At 43.1% G+C, this 23,215-nt stretch overlaps 1 protein-coding gene across 1 annotated transcript; it reads right to left on the bottom strand.

Moving 5' to 3' along the window:
- Window positions 1–701: 701 nt before the first annotated feature.
- On the bottom strand, window positions 702–19,718 carry etnk2 (ethanolamine kinase 2). The gene is made up of 9 exons (XM_080460824.1): window positions 19,372–19,718; window positions 10,667–10,804; window positions 10,465–10,586; window positions 8,989–9,129; window positions 3,806–3,948; window positions 2,075–2,158; window positions 1,840–2,000; window positions 1,666–1,739; window positions 702–1,040 (listed from the first exon to the last, which is right to left on the bottom strand). Exons 1-9 carry the CDS (start codon window positions 19,516–19,518, stop codon window positions 968–970), a joined length of 1,083 nt encoding a protein of 360 aa, XP_080316950.1. The 5' UTR covers window positions 19,519–19,718; the 3' UTR covers window positions 702–967.
- Between the last annotated feature and the right edge of the window lie 3,497 nt (window positions 19,719–23,215).

Genomic DNA, 23,215 nt, shown 5'->3' with positions numbered 1-23,215 from the left:
GTCTGGGAGTTAACGAAGCGACTCAATGTCGCCATAAAAGTCGAGCTGCTGGAAAAAAGGGCGTACAAGCAGAACGGCACCAACACCCTCCTCCTCCTCCTCCTCCTCCTCCTCCTCCTCCTCCTCCTCCTCCTCCTCCTCCTCCTCCTCCTCCTCCTCCTCCTCCTCCTCCTCCTCCTCCTCCTCCTCCTCCTCCTCCTCCTCCTCCTCCTCCTCCTCCTCCTCCTCCTCCTCCTCCTCCTCCTCCTCCTCCTACAGTACTGCTACTGAAAGTCAAGCACAGCAACCAAAACTGAAGAGTTGTGAACCTGAGATGTGAAATAATTCAGTGTCCTCACACAAATAAATACATGTACATGAAGCTACGCTCCGTCACTGATTGCTACAACACAATAGTGATCTGAAACGAACCCAGAGGAGAACAGCAAAGGCTCGACATCACCCAGCAGCAGCAGCAGCAGCAGCAGCAGCAGCAGCAGCAGCGAGAATGTCCTGGAGGTACCGAGAGAAGTCGTTTGACTGTAGAAACTGAGCAGCTGCGAGCGCTCGGCACCAGAATTGAGAGGAACGAGGACAAAAAGTTGCAGAGATTAGAGCTGAAAGGGTTAAATCACTTGCAGACGGATGGTTTCTAATGGCAAAGAGCCACATGTGGGTGAAAGCCCCACCGTGCCGATGCCCATGAGGCTGAGTCGAAAAGCGACAACTGCAAGGTTTTTTAATGAGATAAACAAAGACACGCAGAAACACTCACACACACTCAGACATACAAGAGTTGTAATTCTCAGGCTGACCGACTCGGAGCTACAAGTTGGAGGAATGAGAAGAGTCATCGTTCTTGTTGCAGGAGGGGGAGAATTAGAAAAAAAGACCAGGTGGGACCGAGCGGTGGTCCGTCCACCACCCCGGCCAACACTACCCTCCACAGGACGTCTCAACATCTCATCTTCTCATCTCTACCTGAAACTCATTCTGGGACCTGCAGGGACATGACCTCAGGTTTGGTCTTGAAGTACTGGTTGAAACGCAGAACGGCATAACTGCAGGAGACGAGACAAAGACAAGAGACTAGAGTGAGCCAAAAGTGAGATATGAGGGACTAGAGAGAGAACAGAGAGAGACTAGAGACAAGAGAGAGACTGGAGACAAGAAAAACTAGAGACAAGAGAGACAAGTAAGAGAGAGACGAGAGATACTAAAGAGCGGGAGACTAGAAAGAGACAAGAGATAGATTAGAAAGACAAGAGAGGAGAGAGACAAGAAAAAGAAAAGAAACAAGAGTGAGAAAGACACAAAGACCATAGAGAAACTTGAGAGATGAAAGAGAGAGAGAGAGAGAGAGCGAGATAAGGGTTAGAAAGAAAGAGTGATGAGAAAGGCAAGCTCGAGAGAGAGAGAGAGAGAGAGAGAGAGAGAGACAAAAAAGAAAGACAGGTCATTTTGCCCTGACTGAACCATCAGCGGGGGGCAAAACAAAGCGTATGTGTTACAGATGTGACTGCAAACAAAGAGGGTTATCGCTTTCACTTTCTCACAATGCCCTGCTTCACTTCAGCTGGCAGATCGTCTTTCTGACACCCTCCACAGGCCGGGGGGAGGGGAGGGAGGGGGAGGGGGAGGGGGGGGGGGGGGGGTCGCCACACACTTTCCCACATAGAAACTCACCCGAGGAAGTCGAAGTCGATTTTGGAGTATTTGGCCTGGATGAGCGCCCAGAAGCCCCAGAAGAAGTGTGACGCCTTGAGAAGAGAAATAAAAGTGATATTCGATGAGCTGAAGTAAGCGCGTGCGTCTGTGTGTCCGTACGTCTGTGTGTCCGTACGTGTGTGCGTGTCTCACCAGAGCGAACTTGTTGACTTGTACGTAGAGCCTCTCCAGCTCAGACGGGCTGACCTCCTCGGTCTTCTTGGTGAACAGTTTGTACGCCTGCAGGTAAACTTTGAGCCAGTCCATCTGCAGCTCCCTGCTGGGGTACAGTCCGTAGTCCAGCTCACTCATGCCTACACAGACACAGACACCATATGATCAGTCGGTATTCAACCTCTCCTTGAGTGTCCAGAGTGACTTGACCGACCTGCGAACTCATTGAAGTGGTTCCCGATATCGAAGGCCTGGTAGTTGTAGCTGGAATATTCATAGTCGATGAAGCGAACATGGCCTGGAGACAAAAAGAGAAGCACAATCGATTGTCCTCAAGATGAATGAATCTTCACCTCCACTTTGCAACCTTAATGACCAAAAGCTATGCTCACATGTCAGTGTTTGCTAGTTTGCTAGTGGCGGGCCGCCATTCCTAAATCCTCTCCCCGGCTCCTTCAAATTTATTTTCACCAATCTGGCCCCAGAAACCACCAAGCAAGGTGGTTATATAGGATTTTTTTTTTTTTTTTACATTTCACTGTATTTTGCAGCAGAATGTTTCATTAAAATTGACTTTATGTTGAGAGTGTAGTCATTTTTCAGTACTAATTGTTTCATCTTGCAAAATTATAGACAATTCCATCACGTACACTGTGGCCACAACAAAGAAAAACTTTCAAGTGTAAATTTAAAGGTTATTAGAGCAATATTTACCAGTCCAGCCCACACAAGATGAAACAGGAGTGTATGTGGCTCCTGAAGTCAAATTCCATTTATTTGTATACAAAATGTACATATTATATATATGTGTATATATATTGTATAACTTTATGTGCTTTAGATTAGTATGTTTCTTCCATAATATGTTGATTCATATAAACAGAACCACAAAACGCGACAAACGTTTTGCATCATCACTTGAAAAGGTAAATGGGGCCTAAATGTCTCCTCAAACTGTAAAATGAGAGTTCTGTGGGAAAAGCTCAATAAATTCAGATAGAAGTGTTTATTCACATGTAATGGATACAAGCTACAGCAGAAGCTGCAGAAGGGCTAAAGAGCTCCAAGCTACAGACCTCTGATCTACAAAATGATATGAAATTATTGTTTGTGTTACATATGATGTCACCCTGCTGAATGTTCACATGAATCATGATCCAAAGACAAGGAATTACATCGTGGAGAAAGTTTAGGCTTCAGTATTTCTCACTTTCCTTTATTTTCACATAACAGTCTTTTACTTGATGCCGTTTATTGGCATTCACATCTGGCATAATTCTCACTGTTAATGTTTTTGTTTGTCTTGTAATTATGTGTTAAAAACACAGAAGCAGCTTTGAGCCCAGTGTCAAATTACAAGTACTTGGTCCTGTGTTAAGAATCACACAATCAAACTGAATATTATCACAATTTACGTGGCATTTGTTGTATTATTGACATTTTCCTCCTATTATCCAGTAATCTGCTCTAAACGCAGCAACAGCAGGTAAGACAGTGAGGCTGGTGTCAAATTACAAGCACTTTATGGCAAGTTAGCAGAGTTCAGCGAGACGCCGCAGGTCACACAGTGGATGAACGAAAGTAATCAAGATTTATTCTTTAAAAAAGAATAAAAATCTGATTAGAGCTTCTGGTGTGAAACAAGCTTGGACATTTCCCAACATCTGTCTTTCTTAAGCAGAACATGCTCAGAAACGGTTTTATTTTTAATCCTGAGACGAGGTAACGAAGCTAATGATGTGTTGAAAGCCAGTTCAGTTTTTACTTTTATTTTTATATTCACATACTTTCACCTTGACTTTTGGAACTATAATCAAGGCCAACCTGAATGTATGACATGTTTACAGATTGTGAGTGACTCAAGTTAAATCTACACATAACAATAAACAATCGATAAACTTTGTCCCCACTAAAAGGGAGATAAACGGCATCTCTGATTCTGTACCCTCTTTGCTGTTGTGGATGATGTTCTTGCAGAGCAGGTCGTTGTGGCAGAGCACCACAGGGGAGCCCAGCGTGGACAGATGCTCCTTCATCCACACCATTTCCTGCTCCAGCGCCGCCTTGCTGGGAACCTCCTGCTGGATTCTGGACAGACGAGGCAAACAAAGGGAAGGTCGGCTTTTTCTCATAGTCACACTGTCTCTACTGTACGGGGGCCCTGCGGGCTCGGCACCAACTCAGCATGCCACCAGGCCTCTTCCTCACCAAAAGAAATAACCTTTGGACCACATGTGGGGTGGAAACAGGAGGAGGCTCCTGGGAACAGAGATGAAGCCACAGTGGAATCCTGGGACGCAGCATTTCACAGTTACTATGGACACACAAGCTACTCTCATCTTCTGCTCTCTTGCTGCACCTCAAAGCTGCACGGATGCATCTGTTTGAGCTTATTCTCATTACTGTGCATGACTTGTGTCCAGGTTCTGAGTGGGAGGAGACCCTCAGTGCTCACGGTAATGGGCTTATGGGGCTTAATCCAGAGCAGGAGAGGAGAGAAGGCATGCCAACACACCTTCGCCTCTGAGATTCACAGTCTCCGCCTCGAGTGTGATATCCCGCGGGAGTTAGGCCACATCTACTGAGCATGTGCAGAAGAACTTTTTACTATGGCCATGGTGCACATGCGACGTTCACACAGAGGTGTAGCCCAAACGTCTTTAAAAAGTTGTGTTTTCATTGGCTTCATGTGAACGCCACAAGTTTTATGTTTTCACTTGAAAATCGTTGTATAAACGGTGCCTGAATGGCTCTCTGTGCCCCAACAAACCTGAATTTAACTTTTGTATCATAGTTAAGCTGTGCAGAAGGACTTTTAAAACCTATATATGTCAAAAACATTGAGGACTTGAAAATGTCCAGAAACATACAGCATGGGAAAAAGTACAACTGACTTTAAATGTAAGCCAATAAAGAAAAAGGGATCATTTGTTCACAGATTTCAGTCAAAATAACAAGACGCAGAAAGTAAATGTTGAATATAAAACATGGGTAGAATAACCATTTAAGACAAACACACACACACTCATTACTAAATGGACTTACATGTAGAGTGCATTTTATTTTGCAGGGCATTTACTGTTTCTTTCACACCACGCAGAGTTTGTTCAACAAAATGTCAAGAGGAGGAGAAACATAGTTTGTACAACACCAGCAACTTAGTCACCAGAGACATTTGGACCAGTAGAGTTGGCCTGATGTTGCTCATTGGTTTTACTGCTCAGGGGAGGATTTCCCTCCGAGCCGTGCTACATGCTACATGCTAAACATGATTAAAGTCTGACTGATGCGTTCCTAACTGTTGTTTGAGTACCGTAGCCGCAGTAGTACACTGGAGCCTTCAAGGCTGTTGGAGGTGTGTAGCGTCAACACCGAGGCTGTGTGGAGGTGGATTACGGCATCACATAGCCCCCGCGCAACATTTGCGAGTATGAATTGGGCTTTATGGCATTTAATAAGTACTCATATTGGCAAGTACCTGAAGATTAGAACTCGTACTTCAGAATTAATTGACCCAATCCAAGGATTGTACACAGGTGTTTTTGAATGAAAGGAAAGGATGTCGCCTTTAAAATTATACCAACATTTATTTTAAAGAACTGAATTGGGAGCAAACATCCTCCAGCATCTCTAAAGCAGCAAACCAACAATATCTACTAGGTACATGGACATCTTCTAAACTTCACACAAAGTTCAGTCACCTTGCGTGGAGCTGAAATCTGGTCTGGGTGGTTTAACAGTGGCTCTCAATTTGTCTCCCTGCACCTTTAGTTAAGTGTGAGCAGACATATTTACTGGGGATGAGGTCAATGGACTTGCTCTGACTGGTATGCCTGAGAAGCTGCCTGCGTTACCAAGGAAGAGGGTGAAGTGACCTGATCCACCGAGCGGAGCCAACATCTGCAGTGTGCCGCATGCCTCGGGCTCCGTAATCCAGTTATATAAACCACACGCCGGACTTAATCTAACAGCCATCAGGACGAAGGTATCAGTGGTGAGCGGGCAACGAGCCAGATTATGAAACGCTACACTTTGGCTCCACGTGTCCCAGGAACAACACCACTCCCGCGAGGACCACGAATATTATCAGTCCAATAAAGATATTTAAAATGTATCACTGAAAGCAGAAAGAGTTTGGCTGCTCTGCTGAATCACTTTAATTGTAGCGGTCAGTGTTGAATTCCACAGCTTTTGTTGAGACTTACGCCAAAATGACATGACGTTTCAAGAAAACATGCATCCTTTTTGCATTTTCGTTTTAGAAAAGTTTCACGTTTACACGGCAACATTTTAAAAACGATGTCCGTTGAGACAAAAAAAAATGCAGAAAAAAAAAAGTTTTACATTTTCACTTGAAAACAGCCGATATCCACTACTGCGTCTACAGTACGCTTAGGGCAGTGTGTAGCCCCGACTCAGTCCCTCCCCCCCTGGAAGGTCGTATGTGCCGCCAAGTACTTCACCACACTAAGGTTCGGGGGCGTAGATGGATTGTTGTGAAAAGGCATGAAACTCACTGTAACTGTATATTTTGCTTTACAGCTTTACTACACCAACATCTGGGTCCCACAGAGTTTCTTAACATTTGCCATGACGTAGTAGAGCGGACCGATCCCAGCCATCGTGGTCTGCGTACTTCCTCTTGCGTTCTGCGTCACCTCAATACCTGTCCTGAAATTTTTGGAGGTGATCGTGAGCCGACGCAGAGGTTCTGTGGAGGTGGTTTGGGGCTACGCATTGTCTTTGCGTATCTTTGAGGAAGGAGTATAAATTAGGCTTTAAAAGTGCAACGTGTAGGATTTAAGTAATCCCACTTTTGTACACCAGGTAGTGAGTAGTATTCAGCCTATTCAGAGCTTCAGTATTTAACAGCCTTTCAGTGATGACTCTTACGTTTTTCTTTTTATTGCAGGAATTACTAAAAAAGTGATGAGGATGCTAAAACACCCATCAAACTGCAGATTAAAAGAAAATCTGCAGTCAGTGTCAGATCTCTGTAGTAATTTTCTTAAACCAGCTTGAGAACATGAGCTCTCATGTTCCTGTGAAACATTTCTCATCATTCTAAAGTTCTCATTGTAGATAGTGTGCGTAACTAAACTTGTGTGCTGATATTCTGAAGCAATAAAACACCTGAGCTTGTGTGACAATGCTCAATAAGAACTCTACTTCAATAACTTCTTGCACATAACTGTGGAGTACGAGCTTCAGCTCACTACCAAAACAGGAATGGCCAACAGACACCATTCCTCACACACCGCTCCATTCACAATGTGTTTACCATCAAAACAAAGTGGAGTCTTCCATGGATCCCTTTTCCTGTTCACAGCCTTCTTTTCCATCCCTCTTTTGGTGACTCTGGATATATTTCCTATTTTAGAGCTGGTCTTGTGGTTATTGGCCTGTCGAGTCCTTCTTGTTTCATCAAGTTTACCAGATGGGAATAGTACACGTGAGACTAGGAGGCCAAAGAAATATGGTTCAAGCATTTATTGACAAAAACATTAAACTCAAATCAGTGTTTTCTCATCATTCATTACTGGCGTGATTCAGTTGTTTAGGACTTTAAACATTCTCTGTCAGAAGAGTAGTGGTGGGTGTCCATTATTGCTGACACAGATTTTTCAAACAAAAACACTAAATTATTGAAACATTTTGGATGTCATCATGACAACGGTGGTCCAAGTCACTGAAAGCGCAACTTTTTGAAAGCAGCTCTCAAGTTGGAACTTTTTCGAAAATGCTCTATCTCCATAGAAACGGGGGAAAATTCCAACTTTCTGAAAACCCTCAGAGGACATGTCTCCTAAGATGGTAGAACTGCTGCTACTACGCATGCAAAAAGGATGCGTTCTCACGTGAAACTAGGACTGGGTGATCTGGCCTTTTATCAATATCTCAATATTCTTAGGCCATATCACGGTACACAATATATATCTCGAAATTTTGCCTTAGCCTGAAATCAACACTTTTGATGCATGTAGTCACACGAGTGTGACGATTCTATGTGTACATTAAAACATTCCTGTTCATACTACATTAATATATGCCAATATTCACAACAGAGTAAATTTTCCAAAACTGTATTTATTAAACAGCACAATCATGAAATTGTCATTTTTTCTTCAGATTAGATCTTCGGTCAAGTGTGTTTTGTGAATCTGGACTTTTCAACAACACTAACAGGGACCATATCTTCTGCTAAGTGGTGGGATACCGTGGACGTTATTTCCTTATGTTTGGGACTATTTTTGTCGTATGGTATTGATCTGGAAAGGGAAGACGTCAGCGCCGGTTGCTTCGGCTTCTTCGTTGTGGTGGAACTGGCAGGAGATGTTGACGGGTGTCGCGTCAGACACTCTTCACTTTCTAGAGGGTGGTTTTTAAATGGTGATATAAATATGTTGTGCTGCTACCGTTGGTGGCGACGCTACTGCGGCATATTTTGCACAACACTGTAGTTTGTTCAACATCTTCCTTCTTGAATGAAAACTACTGGCATACGATGGATCCCATGTTCGTTTTCTTTGGAATTATTTCATCTTATTCTATCTTCCGTGTCTGTTCGCACATTCTGATACCCGCTAGCACTCTGCTAAGCTAAGGTGTATGACGGAGGTCTGGTGAGAGTACAGGATTTCGGTAGGTGTGCTGGTTTTGTCTCATTGAGCTACAGTGTGACATTTGAATATTCACAATATATTAATTTTCTATATCGCACTGAGAACAAGCCGCGATACATCGAGTATATGTAATATATATCGCCCATCCCTACTTGAAACCTTGTCATGTAAACAAGGCCTCAATTGCAAAAGGAACAGACAGTGTGCTCTCTTTTATTATTTTTCCATAGTAACAGGCTGCATCATTTCAAAACTTATCCGTGTCATCACACATCTTCAAGTTTTTCCTCATCTAAACTCCCTCCTTCTCCTTCATAAATGACTGAACGAGGTACTGAGCCATTTCAGTGACACAATTGAAAAATTGAAAACTGTTCTATCGATTGCGCTCAGATGTTCAGTAGAACCCAAACAAACCATCCTGCTTTCCAAGAACTCTGTGGTTCATCATCAAACAGAGCCGGAGTGCTGACATTATACAGCACGGCAGGAAGCCAGACCTCACCTGGCGTTGGAGGCCTGCTCGGTGAACTCCGTGGCTACGAGGGAGAAGTACTTCTGCATGGTGATCCAGAGGTCGGGTTTGGGGACGCAGCCATTGTGTGCGTGGATGGCGTGGATACGAGCCATTTCTCTGGCTATCAGTCTGAGAGAACAAAGTAACAACAAGGTCAGTCTCCTCAGATACACAGAATCTTTACAACCCAGAGAGAAATGAAGAATTGAATTATTTAAGAACAAACTCTTCATGTCAAGTTATAGGAAGGACTTCAATCCATACAAGTAAATGCATCATGTGTGTTTCTAAACAGACCATTGGCTTAAAAAAATCTGGTCACAATCAAACCCTCACCATCATTAAGTGTGTCTGTGTTAGAGCTGGGTTGACAAAAATCATTCATCTTTGAAGTTTTCAAAAGTGAACGCAATCAAGAGATATATTATTTGTTTGAAAATTAACTGAGGCCTTTTAGCTTTTTGAAACTGATAAACATGTTAATCAAAAAGTTGAAGTGTTATGAGAACTGATGCTACAAAACAACGTTGCCCTCCATCTCACCAGTTGCGTAGTATCTAGCGAGTAACTACTATAAACATGATTCATGATCAAGTGTCACCATGAGGAAGCAGAGAGCAGATAATCAACGGAAGATCTAAATGCTACAGAACGGTGTATACACCCAATTCCAAAAACGCCATGATGCACCACTCAGCAGTACTCAGAGCCTGATCGGCTATTTGTTCCTTATAGGATGGTGAAGCCATGACCTGCCCTACTCTGCCTCTGATTGGCTAATACTCACTGCATTCACTGATGACTGGTTAATGTCTGTTTTTACCGTGCTGCATGAAGGCTGACGAGCCAATCAGAAGCAGAGTAAGGTGTCCATGACGGCACAAATATTGCTATCCGACAGTTTACTGTGTACCAAAATTATGTTACATTGAGCAAATACTATGGTCAAATTTTTGATAAATAGACTCAAAAATCAAGGACAAAGCCACTTCTCCAGAGCAACTACACACTGGTACGGAGCATTCTTTTAATTCCTTGTACTTGTTACAAAGAGCCCTGGTCACATAAAAAGATTGATTCTATGAAAAGTTAAAGTTGAGTTTGTTGTGTCCAGTTAAGTCCATTTAAAACCTGCAGCAGGATCTTTGTAGGAGGCCACATGCAACACAGCCATCATTAATGAAGTGATTAGATACAACCCTGTTGAACAAGTGTACAGTAGTCTTCACTCCGATTGTTGGGGTCGTTTTCAGCTCAAGCCATGTACTTCACACCGTGCACATGATGTCTCTACAGAAGGGCCCAACATGGACACACTCAAGTGGATTGATACATTCTAACATAAAGGGTTACTTCAACGTATATCTGAAATCCACTCAGAACTAACACAACACAACACAACACGACTTGACACCTACTTGGCAAAAGTTGGTGAACTAAATGAGCGACGGGCCATTTTCTGACCTGAGTAGAGCAGGATCCCTGACATCCTGTGTTCCCAGAGCCTCTCCCTGCATGAACTCGTAGCAGATGCCGTTTTGAAACGAGCAGTAGAGTCGGGGAGCGCAACCGTTAGCGTGCAGCACCTACAGGGAATCACACCAGCATTAGGAGACAATGTTAAAAGGAACCTGCTGATTAAAGGAGACGATCTGTCCAACTCTACCTGGAAGCTTTTGAGCTCGTTGTCTCTGTCCACAATCAGCTCAGTTTTGTTCCCATAGACTCGGACCAGGACCACGTCTTCTGGACTGTCGTCCACGTAGCAGCCCACAAGCTTGTTGGTGGTTCCATCAGTGAAGAACTGCGAGAGGAAGAACACAAATCAGACCCTCAACACAAAACTGTACAATTAATCCTAAAAGGCTATTTTACTTTCTTTTATACTGCTATCAAACGTCCCAGAACAGAAATGGCAAAATTGCTTAGCCGGTCAATTTGACCGTCAATGAGAGATAATGATATTTTTGTGTGCAAAATGTATGTGTATATTCATTTCCATCATTAAATTTGTTCAGTTTTATATCATCTACAGGATAATTGCAATTGATTTCATTGAAATCAACTATTGTAGAGTCAGCATTAGCATTTCAGTAGTCACACAAACCGAGATGAGAAAATGCATCTCAGAGCAAAATGCCTCATCTGAATCTTTATCACATGAACCACACGTGATACTTGTACATACAGTTTTTGTTCTTATCAGGCATTTGATTTTGATGTCATCTGATCACCTCCCATTGGAAGTGTAAAGGCTTTGGCAAAACTGGGCCAAGCCACCAAGGTCGACCCAGGCCCCACTAGAGAAACTGACAGACGAGCTGAGCTGGCGAGGTTTAGGGAAAAAAGGACGTCTTAGCTTCTTGGCTCTCCATGTTGCTACTGTGAATCCATGTGGCAGTTTGAAAAGCAACACTGCCCAATTGACCATTTTCTACTTGTTAGGTCTTCAGACTTCATTTTTTTGACTTTACAAGCGACTGTTTCAGTGTATTAATTCCAACAATGTACATCTAAACTGAGTCGGAGGGAAGGTCTGATATGTGAAGCTTCCAACACAAAGCTCTACAAGTACGGAGTACTTGACTTGGTGTGGCTGTGTTCAATGCTCCCATTAAGATTTTAAAAAATCACTGAGGAAAAATTGTTGTATTTGAGGCCTTAGATATGCGAGTTACAAACACGCATCCCGTGCTGTGAAAGCCATTGCCTTGGCCAGCCAGCCAACCAACAACCCCCCCCCCCCCCCCCCCAACTCTCCTCGGCCCAGACGCTCACTCACGCATATCTGGCATTCCTCACGTGGTTTTCCACAAAGATGGGCGCGCAGGAATCCCTGTTATGACCATTCATAAACAAGCAAACACGCCTTTTCTACAACATGACTGATCCTTTCTGCCCGCCACACAAAGCTCCGCTAACACCGGGCATCAATACGTCGACCAGACAGCGATTAGCTCGTATCCAGACAGAGGTAAACATTCAACCATATACGGTGGCCACAGGACTGTAACGCTGGCATTGTTGGGCTTTGGTCTCCACCCCTGAACCCCAGAAGCATGGCTGAGTGGTGTGACCGAACACTCTGGATGTGGCTTCCTTGGGTGGAACCCTTGTGTCTTCAGCGGGGGGAAGTTGTGGAAGAAGACCTCTGCTGTTTTCACAAGCTTTGAAAGAGTGCTGTGTATTCACACAACACGTCTTCCTGTAGAGGTGGTGGGGCTGGTCAGGCGTTTCTGTCAACAGTGCCATCCCTCACCGTCTTGCCACTTTTTACACAACAATGGGGCTCGGAGCCATTGAAAGTGCAACTTTTTGAAAACTGCTCCCAAGGTGGAACTTTTTGAAAACGCTTCGACTCCATTTCCATGTGAACTGGAGAAAATGCAACTTTTTTGAGATGGGGAAAATGCTGCTACTGTACATGTGCACCATGGCCATAGCAAACAGTTCTGCACATGCTCAGTAGATGGACAATAACAACAATGCTCGCATCCAGAGCGTCATGACTCCCAGTCCATATTCTACTGGGACTTAGTAGTTTTATAGTTGACAGTCACTGTAATAACAATCCAATTTGGTTAACTGTCCATACAAATGTCCGTGGACTTCCATCGTTAATGTTTATAGCATATTGTTCTCTGCACGTGTGTGTGGTTTCATTACAAAAACAAACAACACCCACTACTGGCCTTACGTGAAAACTGCAATTGTTTCCACGGTTGTTTTCTTTGTTTCTGCCAATAATGATGTTTTTCACTTGAAACGTTGTATAAGCAGGGCATTAGTTTGTCCTGTTCCATCTAAACAACTCCTATAGAACACCCTCCATAACTAAATGAAACAACTGGACTGTAGCTGAACCTCAAAACATTAACCCGTCTGGGCTTACATAGATCAGGGAAATGACTTTCTCAGCTGCATGTGTGGCAGAGAGGGCGTGATACACAGATACAGCCTGGTCAAACTGTGCTTCTGCATAGTGAAGACTGTTGATGGTGTTACTCCGGCAGCTCTGACCTGACTGTGACACTCAGACACTCGATCCATTTACCTGCTATCAATAATGTATCCTCTTTTCCCTGAGGGCTCGATCTAATAAAACCTGTTGGACAGCTCAGCCATTAAAAATACTGACTGTTGTCGTTAGAAAAGAATGGCAACCCTTTGAAATTAGCATAAACAAATTATTCTTGTCCCACTCTTGCGTCCATGCTAGAGCATTTTGGAGTGACATTCTTGTTGCAATTTTAAGTGTACTAATATCTCTATGAAAATGGAAACATTTTCATCTCTGTGCAGGTTGGACCAAAGCATAAAATGTCACGGTAACATTACCATAACACAACTATGTGCAAACAATGGAATTGTAATCAAGAAAGAATTTAAAGTGCCTTGTGTAAATAGTCATTATCGTTGTTCTACCTTGGAAAGGAACTTCAGTACTCATTGAAGAAGTCACTAGTAATGGTAATCAAGAACTCAGTTTCAGTACCTTGAAGAAAAGCTCTTTTCAAAGAGTTCACATACTTTTCTTGTGAAATTGGTGTCTTGTCCTGACCTTCAGTTGAGTCCAGATTTGGCCGTGGCTTCCTCTGCTTTGTAAAGATAACAACCTGTTAGCCAATACTGCTGGACATGCGGCTTGAGGTCCTTTGGGGAACACATTTTTATGTCTGAATAATTTCAGTGATATTAAACAGTTCACGGAGGTTTTTATTGTTATAGGAGCTCTAAACTGTGTTCACCCTGAACAAGAATTTTCAGGCTCATTTACCGGGACGGGCTTACCATCTGCGAGGCAAATCTCAGACAAGTTCCTTGAATGACCTTTGGAGGCATTTTTCCTTCATAGGAGCAGAGACTGTGAGTTTTAATTATTTTCCTCTTCACTTTATCCAGTCCCATCACTGAGGATTCATGAATTATAAAATGCTCTGAACGGTTGAAACTTCCGTTCAGGTTTCAAAGTTTTCAAAGTTACCAGAGACACTTTCACTTCTATATTATACAGCAGGTATAAACCTGTGGCATTCTGTCCTATAAAATGCTGAATTTGGAACTTTTTATCCATGCTTTGTGCATTTGTGGATATCTAGAGTTCAGAATAACATTTTATATCTCCAGTATGAGTGTCTTGGTGCTTTTATTCACACTTTTAGAGCTTTCCAGATATACATCATCTACAGCCAGAGTTAACCGAAGCAACAAGACAGGCACCGTGAAGATTTTAACTATACATTAAACTGTACATACAATACAAAAATATAATCAGAGACAATCAGTGGAAAAAATGTGTCAGCTTCAAAACAGAAATGTAGGGACGGGAGGTCCTTTAAAAGAACTAGAACCTCTCTGGATTTGAGTACCTTTATTACTACTGATTAAAGAACGCAATAATCTGGTAAAGTGGTAATGGGAGAAATATGCAGACACAATGAACATGTGAACGAGCTGTTTTTGACCTATCATCCAGACGAGGCAGTGTTTTAGAAGCGTGAAAACGGGTTTTTTTGAAGACGGGTCCCAGAGTGGGGAAATTCTAAAACCCTGGCTCGTGCCGTCCAACACCCCGGGGTCTGGACAGCAAAGACGATCATCTGAGGAAAGAAAGATGACGTAATCGCCCCCCTCTACCCCCCACCGCGGTCCGCAATGTCACCTAATAACCACAACAATCACGTACTACTAGCTCCGGTGGAGCTGCAGAAGCTACTGACGCTAGAAGCAGGAGGAGCAGGGCCATAGACCTATAAAACCAGAGTTATATAGTAGATTATGAGCAGGGGTTACTTCTAAATTTCTATGTGGTCTGTCTTCTTCTGCATTTTTGTTGTGTTTGGTGTGTCACAGCGCTTCTAAAGGCCTGGCATGTGTACTACATGCCCTGAAGCCTCGTGTTGAGCCGTGTTCATAGTGAGGTGTGGACGGAAATTTTTTTGAGAACCTCGGGGAGAAAAAAGATCATTTAGGCTCGTGTGGATGTGGCCTTATTTCTCGCTTCCAATGTTTTCACAAATACATTTTTACTGACCTGTTTAAGTAATAAAAGTAGGGATGTTCGATACCAGGCACGAGTACTCGTACTTAGAAAACTGCCACACACACACACACACACACACACACACACACACACACACACACACACACACACACACACACACACACACACACACACACACACACACACACACACACACACACACACACACACACACACACACACACACACACACACACACACACACACACACACACACACACACACACACACACACACACACACACACACACACACACACACACACACACACACACACCTTTTGTAACAGTATATGTTCATAGCCTCATAAAAGAACTAATTTTGAATGTCAGTACGTCACAATGTAGGAATGTTGTTCAAATAACAGCCGTGGAAAAACATAAATGTGTGTATTGGCCTAAGTACTCGGTATCGGTGAGTACTCAAATGCAAGCTACTCATTTCGGAAAAAAGTGGTATCGGTGCATCCCTACATAAAAGAGAAAGTTTGTGTCCGGGTCACAATGTTGATCTGGTTTTAACTGCAGGAACTAACCGCTTTTGGTGATGCGTTCAGGTGCATCACGTAACGCCGCCCTCCGACAGGTTAAGCTGTGGGGCTCATACAGTAGCGAGATTAAATGCTAAACATCATTTAAATGACTGATAGTCATTAGCGAGCTGGAACGTGCATGCACAGCTCACTGCAGTGCAGAAGATTCGGCAGTGAGGCACCCACATAATTTGGCCTGGATGGTTGGTACGACAGAAGTTTCTAAAGAAGAAACACGGCTCATTGATTAGTCCGGACCGAAAACAGAAGTCCCGCCACTTTAGCCCATGGTGGCGAGGCTAGTAAGCCTATGGCTAATGGGCAGCCACACACAAAAAAAAAATGGGTAGCCACAAACACCCGCAATATGTATTGTCTTCAGACCAGATACCAATAAGCGCCTTTTTCACTACTTCTTCCTCTCTACTCCACGTCTGCCCACAAGATATTTTCCAATTTCTTCTTTCTGCGCATTCTTCTTCTAATTCTCGGGGTTAGCTGTTTGTTTACCACCCAGAATGCATTGCGCACGTCACATCCTTCCCCGTCCTCCCACCCCACAGGCCAGAAAGATCGTTTGTAAAGGAACCACTTCCTCACTACTAGGAGAAAACAAATGTTACAAGACTCACGCTTTTTTCCCCGCGTCTTTTTCAGATTTGCGCACCCAGAATGCATTGCGCTCTACGTCACGTCCTCCCAACCCTCCCTGCCCGCTTGAAAGAGGACCAAACCGGTGTTTTGAAGGGGGCCAGATTCCGCTTGAAAAATCCCAGAAGGTCCCTAAAAAGAACTGTGGTCCTCATCAAACATGGTAATGTGAACGCACCCTAAGACCGCTCTCAAGTACTCAAACACCAGAATGTAGCATATTTTCTCCTATTCAAATTTGGGAACTTTTCCACTTCCCATTTACTTCGGAACCCACTTTTAATATAGTCCTAGTTAGAGAATGATTGTAGGTCTAACCATTCTGATAAATAAGCAGTGGTGGACACATCCTATGGAAGATAATAAAAAACAACAAAAAAAAACACTTTCTGATGTTTATTACAGGCAAAAATGTTGTTTAATTGTCGTTTTTCCCCCAAATCATTATACGTTGTAAAGGGGTCTGTGACCTTGAAGACCAAGAGACATTTTTAGCCCTTTTCACAAAATACAATTTGCCTTGGTGGAACAGGCTGAACACGCAGTGTTTTGGCTGCTAAAGCCAGTTTACGTAGCAGCAGCTCCATTTCACTGCACAGTTTAAGGCAGTGAGCCGCCAGACGTCATTTGGACGGTCAATCTTGGAAAAAGATGGCTGAAAAAATAGCGCACAGCTCAAAGTCATCTAACTTATGTGTACAGTAGAACCTCGGACAAGGAACCCAGTAAGAGCAGACAAATAGTCTAGCACACCGTAATGAGCGGACAGCCTCCCGCAGCTCGGTGCTGCTGTGAAGTTTACTTGGACCAAAACCAGCCACTAAAAGCTCCAATCCAGCCCCAGAAACCACCAAGCAAGGTGGTTATATAGGATTTTTCTTTTTTACATTTCACTGTATTTTGCAGCAGAATGTTTTATTATTTTATTTTATTATTTATATTCATCCTGTACACTGTGGTCATAACAAAGAAAAACTTTCAAGTGTAAATTCAAAGGTTATTATAGCATTATTTCACCAGTCCAGTCCCCCACCTCCACCCCCCATCGAAACTCAATTTTTTTTTTTTTAATTGTAGATTTTTTGTCTTGGCCAAATGGCCCAGCCCTAGTTCATCACATTAACGCACACATTCACACACCATTGGAGGCTTCAGCAATGCAGGGCTGCCGTCACTCCAATGGGAGCAGTTTGGGGTTCAGTGTCTTGCCCAAAGATATTTCGGCATGGAGACAGATGGAGATAGGAATCGAACCTGCAACATTCCAATTGGGATATGATCACCAACTGAGCCATGCCATGCAGTTCTATAGTTTTAACAATATAAACTACAAATGTATCTTATGTTAAGTCTCATATGCATGGTCATTTTATCACGTTAGTAGTTTTTGCCATTCGACTTCTTTATTTTATTTTAACATTTTCTTTTTTAATGTCTGTAGTGATTAAGCCATATTAGCATCTTTAGCTAGGAGATAAAGCTACTTTTCAAAATGAGTTTGGTGTTAAAATACCATTAAAATCGGATTTAAAATTCATGATCTTTTTTTCTTTTTTTTTAAGATATAACTGAGTGAAAGCTTCAGGGGACCATTTTAGACGGCTAAAGAGTTGGAGGCTGTGGACCCCTGGACTCGTTTTCCGAACTAAGTTTTTAAAAATAAAATAAAATTTTAAATTAAAAAAATAAAAATAAAAGTATTTGTCATTGAGATACATCAGGAACTCCAGGTATTTCTCCACGTCCAAACTTCTGTCCCAGAGGGAGCAAAGTCCTTCATCAGACGCTAATATTTCTGTTATCAGTGACAAAAATGTTTGATATGAGAGCTGAGAGACATAATAAAGAATAAACGTCATTGAACAGAGACAGTAAAAACAGATAACAGCCCCTTTTTCTGCACGAGACGCGTAGAACATACAGACAGTGGACCAAAACATGAACTTTACAGTATAAAAGCTACACATTTAATCCAATTTTTCTATTAAGCTGTAATTGTGCATTAAGATTGGACTAATTGTTCTTTAAAATTGTGACTTTCTTCATAATATATTGCTGTTATTGTTATCACAATATCAGCATGTGCAATAGATCACAATAATATATCACAAAAGAATTCAAAAAACTAAAAGATGTAGCAAAAAACTAATTGGTTTTCTAAAACTTCCAAGGTGGAAAAACTAACAAAATGAACAATAGAGTCACAGCTGGTGTTGATTAACTTTGAGAGAAAGAATACTGATGAACATTAATCAAGTGTCTGTACTGGCATTTCACTAACATCAAGCAACTCTAGTAAACTTTTTAAAGATGTATTCCAAATGTTATGGCAGATGTGTGGCCTCTTCTTTATGGCCAGATGGTTATTACATTATTGATTCTGTAGATTATCGGAAGAGAAAACTCACTTGAATTGCATTTACTATGTAATTATAGTATTTAGTCAAAACTCACTTCATGCTCAAGCTCCACTCACATGAAGCTCCTTCCGCACACTCTTAGCTTCCATTATCTTAAGAAAACACGTGTTTAATGAAAAGGATCAGAGGAGAAGTGAATGAACCAGGTGCTGGATCACCTCTCCCCGGCCCTCCTCTCCCTCCAGCCGGCTACTGGATCACCTCTCCCCGGCCCTCCTTTCCCTCCAGCCGGATCACCTCTCCCTCCAGCCGGCTACTGGATCACCTCTCCCCGGCCCTCCTTTCCCTCCAGCCGGATCACCTCTCCCCGGCCCTCCTCTCCCTCCAGCCGGCTACTGGATCACCTCTCCCCGGCCCTCCTTTCCCTCCAGCCGGATCACCTCTCCCCGGCCCTCCTCTCCCTCCAGCCGGATCACCTCTCCCCGGCCCTCCTCTCCCTCCAGCCGGCTACTGGATCACCTCTCCCCGGCCCTCCTCTCCCTCCAGCCGGATCACCTCTCCCCGGCCCTCCTCTCCCTCCAGCCGGCTGCTGGATCACCTCTCCCCGGCCCTCCTCTCCTTCCAGCCGGGTGCTGGATCACCTCTCCCCGGCCCTCCAGCCGGGTGCTGGATCACCTCTCCCCGGCCCTCCTCTCCCTCCAGCCGGCCGGGTGATGCTGCCGAGCTGTCAGTGCTAGCCTAGCCTCCACGAGCCTCCTCGCCTCCGGTTAGCCAGGCGGCCTCACCTTGGTCTGGACGCGGTTCTGGTCCCACGCCGGTCTCAGCTGCTTCAGCAGCTCCATGGCTCCTTCCGTCACGTCGTGCTCGTCCACGAAGATGGGGATTTTCCTGATGGCCGGCGACCCCACGGGCACATGTATCTGCGTCTCCATCCTGCAGCAGCGCTAATCTCCGAGCCCGTCGCTGAAATCTCCGAACAGGCCGCAGCATACACGGTGATCTCGGAGGAGTTCTGGAGGCAAATACTTCCAACGGAGGTGTTCAGTAGCAGGTGGAGAGCCGGCGTGCCGTCAGAATGCCGGTCTGAGTCCCGGTTGCCGGTTCTTCTCGGGAGGTGACGGCCAACGAGATCGTTTCCTCCTTCTTGGCCCCGCCCACCCCAGATTATCCTCTTTTATGGCCCCGCCCACCTCAGATCATCCGATTGAGCAAGAGGGAGGAAGAAGTGCGTTTATGATGACAAGGAATATCTGGAATTGCCTCGAGAAATCTAAAACACATCTAAACTCTTGTCTCAGTGAGACATTTCCATTATACGAAGATCATTTCTTATAAAACTAGAATGCATCTCCATATTCATTAATCCAGCATACTCATTATCAATTTCCAAAGACGATATTGAAGCGATTAATCAAACTAATTTTACCTACATCTGGAAAGGTAATACGCATTATATTAAAAATGGGTCAATGATTCACGAATATGAGGAAGGTGGTGTTAAGGCAATAGACCTTGAATGCATTAACGACACTATCAAAATAAACTGGTTGAAGCAATTTATTAAAAAACACAAACATTTCTGGTTTAACATTCCAAATGAAATATTCACCAAACCAGGTGGTATTGAATTCCTTCTCAGATGACTAAAGTGATTTGGAATGATTTCCATCACTGGCAGTGGCGACAGGCCAATAGAGGGCCAGTGAGTACTGGTGGAAGCAAGAAGGATTTTTATTTTTTTTTCATTAAAAATAGATTGATAAACTGTAATCTCATGGCTTTGGCTTCGCGAACGAAGATTCATGAAGGAGGTCCACCCCGTTTTCTCCCACAAGACCTCTCGTGGCTCATAAGTCCAATGCGAGCATGGCAGGCTCGGCTGCAGTGTCGACAGATAAAGGATTGGTCATCTGGGTCTGATGGCTGTGCTATCCGGTCTTTCCGTTGTTGTCTCTTTACAGCTAAGTTGCTCCTACGTTCACTCTCAAAGGTTGAGGCGGCTACGTTGATGGTGTGACGCCATCCAACTCGATCCTCTGCTTGTGTTTTCCACTCGCTTGGGTTTAAACCACAGATGTTGAGAGACTTTTTGAAACAGTCCTTATATCGTTTCTTTGGAGCACCCCTGTCCCGGTGACCACTCGAAAGCTCGCCGAACATGATGATCTTTGGTAGACGATGATCTTCCATTCTAGCTATATGTCCGGCCCAGCGAAGCTGTGATTTTAGAAGCATGGCTTCGATGCTGCTTACTCCTGCACGTTCCAGGACCTTGGTGTTGGTTACATAGTCCTTCCAGTGGATGTTTAGAATGGTGCGCAGGCATCGCTGATGGAAACGTTCAAGGAGACTGATGTGGCTGCGGTATGGAACCCAGGCTTCTGAACCGTGGAGAAGGGTGGTAAGAACAACTGCTTTGTACACACTGATCTTAGTGTTGGATTTGAGGTGTTTGTTTTTCCAAACTCGTTTGTACAGTCTGCCGAATGAGCTATTTGCTTTCGCAAGCCTGTTGTCAACCTCCTTATCAATGCGAGCATCAATGGAGATGATGCAGCCAAGATATTTAAATTGTTGTACTGTTTTTAGTTCAGTGTTGCCGATGGTGATGTGGGGGGCGATATACGTGTCCTGGGGGGCGGGTTGATGCAGAACTTCTGTCTTTTTAAGACTCACCTCCAGCCCGAAAAGCTGGGCAGCCTCAGCAAAACATGATGTAATATGCTGCAAAGCTCTCTATAGTATATCGATCTGTAATAGTGTCGAAACAATGGGCCCTGAAGTGTATTTGCTTCATTTTCTATGGATAATCGTTAATAAAAATTAAGTTTTCTTGATTTCTCCCTCTCCAGTAGTGTGTGTGTGTGTGTGTGTGTGTGTGTGTGTGTGTGTGTGTGTGTGTGTGTGTGTGTGTGTGTGTGTGTGTGTGTGTGTTTGTGAGCAGCCAGGTGCACCGAGGAGGCGGGGTTTAGTAGCGATCTCACCAATGACTGATGAACACCAAAGGGACTGACATGAAATGAAACTGATCAGTGACGTTTGAAGGTTGAGACTTGGGGCGCGTTTTTCCTGCTCAGTGATTGGCTTATAGTCAGTCCTGGTTTGTTCTCACGTGTTGATGTTGAGATGAAGACAACAAGCAGTGAGTCTCTGATTATTAACTCTTGTTATGTGTCTTCTAATTTATCGTTTGATAAATTACTCCAGGTAAAAATAGGCCTTTCTACTAACTTGTGACCCTTGTGATTTGGTTCTTCTCGTGTTTATTCCAAATGCAAAGGAAATCAGACAAAGTAATGACAGCAGCTCGCTAATATATATACAATATACAGAAGAAACCAAGTTAGAGACGAAATAATGTGCTTTTCTACAAAGTACTTCTCGGAATAATGAAAAAAAAAAAAGATCTCAGAGGGGCAATAATTAGATGGGCATTAGTGGCACATTAAACAGAGTAAGAGAAAGAACAAAAACAAAAAGAAAATTAAAGCTGGTCCTCGACTCCGACTGAGAATGTCACCTGAATAGTGGATGGATGTGGCAATGATTAAAAAGTTGAATGAAGTCTCTCTGTAAATATGGCGAACCTGTAATGGTTCAAAGTTGAAGGAGTTTAAAGTTAAGCTGAAGGATTTTCATCAACTTCACTGGTCAAGGTTACTCATTAGTACCCGCGGGTAAACTAGTTTTACAGGTTTTGTGATTGGATGGCACGTCTTAACAAACATAGAAACACAATAAACCTATAAACAGATAATAATAATAATAATAATAATAATAATAATAATAATAATAATAATAATAATAATAATAATAATAATAATAATAATAATAATAATAATAATAATAGGAAAGTATAAAAATGATTGTAACAATGATGAAAACAAACAGGACGCCAAGCTCTCACTCACTGCTGGTCGCTGCGTGTGCATGCGCCCATGGCTGCAAAAGCAGGTTGTCATGACTGTTATTAAATTATTATTAAATTATTATTAATTATTAAAATTGGGTTTTGTTCCACCTCCTCCTGCCATAGTGTTCTTGATAATGTGCATGATTAAATAAAAGACTCCATTGCTTATAGTTGCTGTGTAGGACAAGCTTAATCTCCTGTGTAATTACTTCTGCATTGCTTGTCATATTGATGTCAAATTTGTGACGAATACCAAATGAAGAATTAAAGTAGAACGTTATCGAATTGAGCAAATCATAAACTTAAACATTGGACGCAGCGCACCACTCCGACACGTCAGAGCGGCCGCCATTTTGTGAGGGGCAAGTCTGACCTCAGCCTAAACAAGTCTATGTGACCTCGATGTGTTTTCTGAAGAAAACCACACAAATATACATTTACATGACTGTGAAGAATCATTGCTTTTATTTTTAATTTATTAAATTAAAAATGATTTCATTCATTTATTTATTTATTTAATGGAGCATACTTATAGAAAGTATTGAGAGGAAATGGAAGAAGTTTGCAGATGCACATTGGGACTGCTGTCCTCTCCTTTTAGAGCAGCAACATGATGGAGCCCATGACAAAAATATGCAAAAGCGTTTATTTACACACAATGTGACATTTATGTACAATGAACATGTACATTAGGGCACAAGTTATAACTTTTTTGT

This window comes from Lipophrys pholis, assembly GCF_963383615.2.
Source record: "Lipophrys pholis genome assembly, chromosome: 4".
NCBI classification, from domain to species: Eukaryota; Metazoa; Chordata; class Actinopteri; order Blenniiformes; family Blenniidae; genus Lipophrys; species Lipophrys pholis.
Note: the sequence above shows the minus strand (reverse complement) of the source record. Positions and strands in the feature narration are given on the sequence as shown.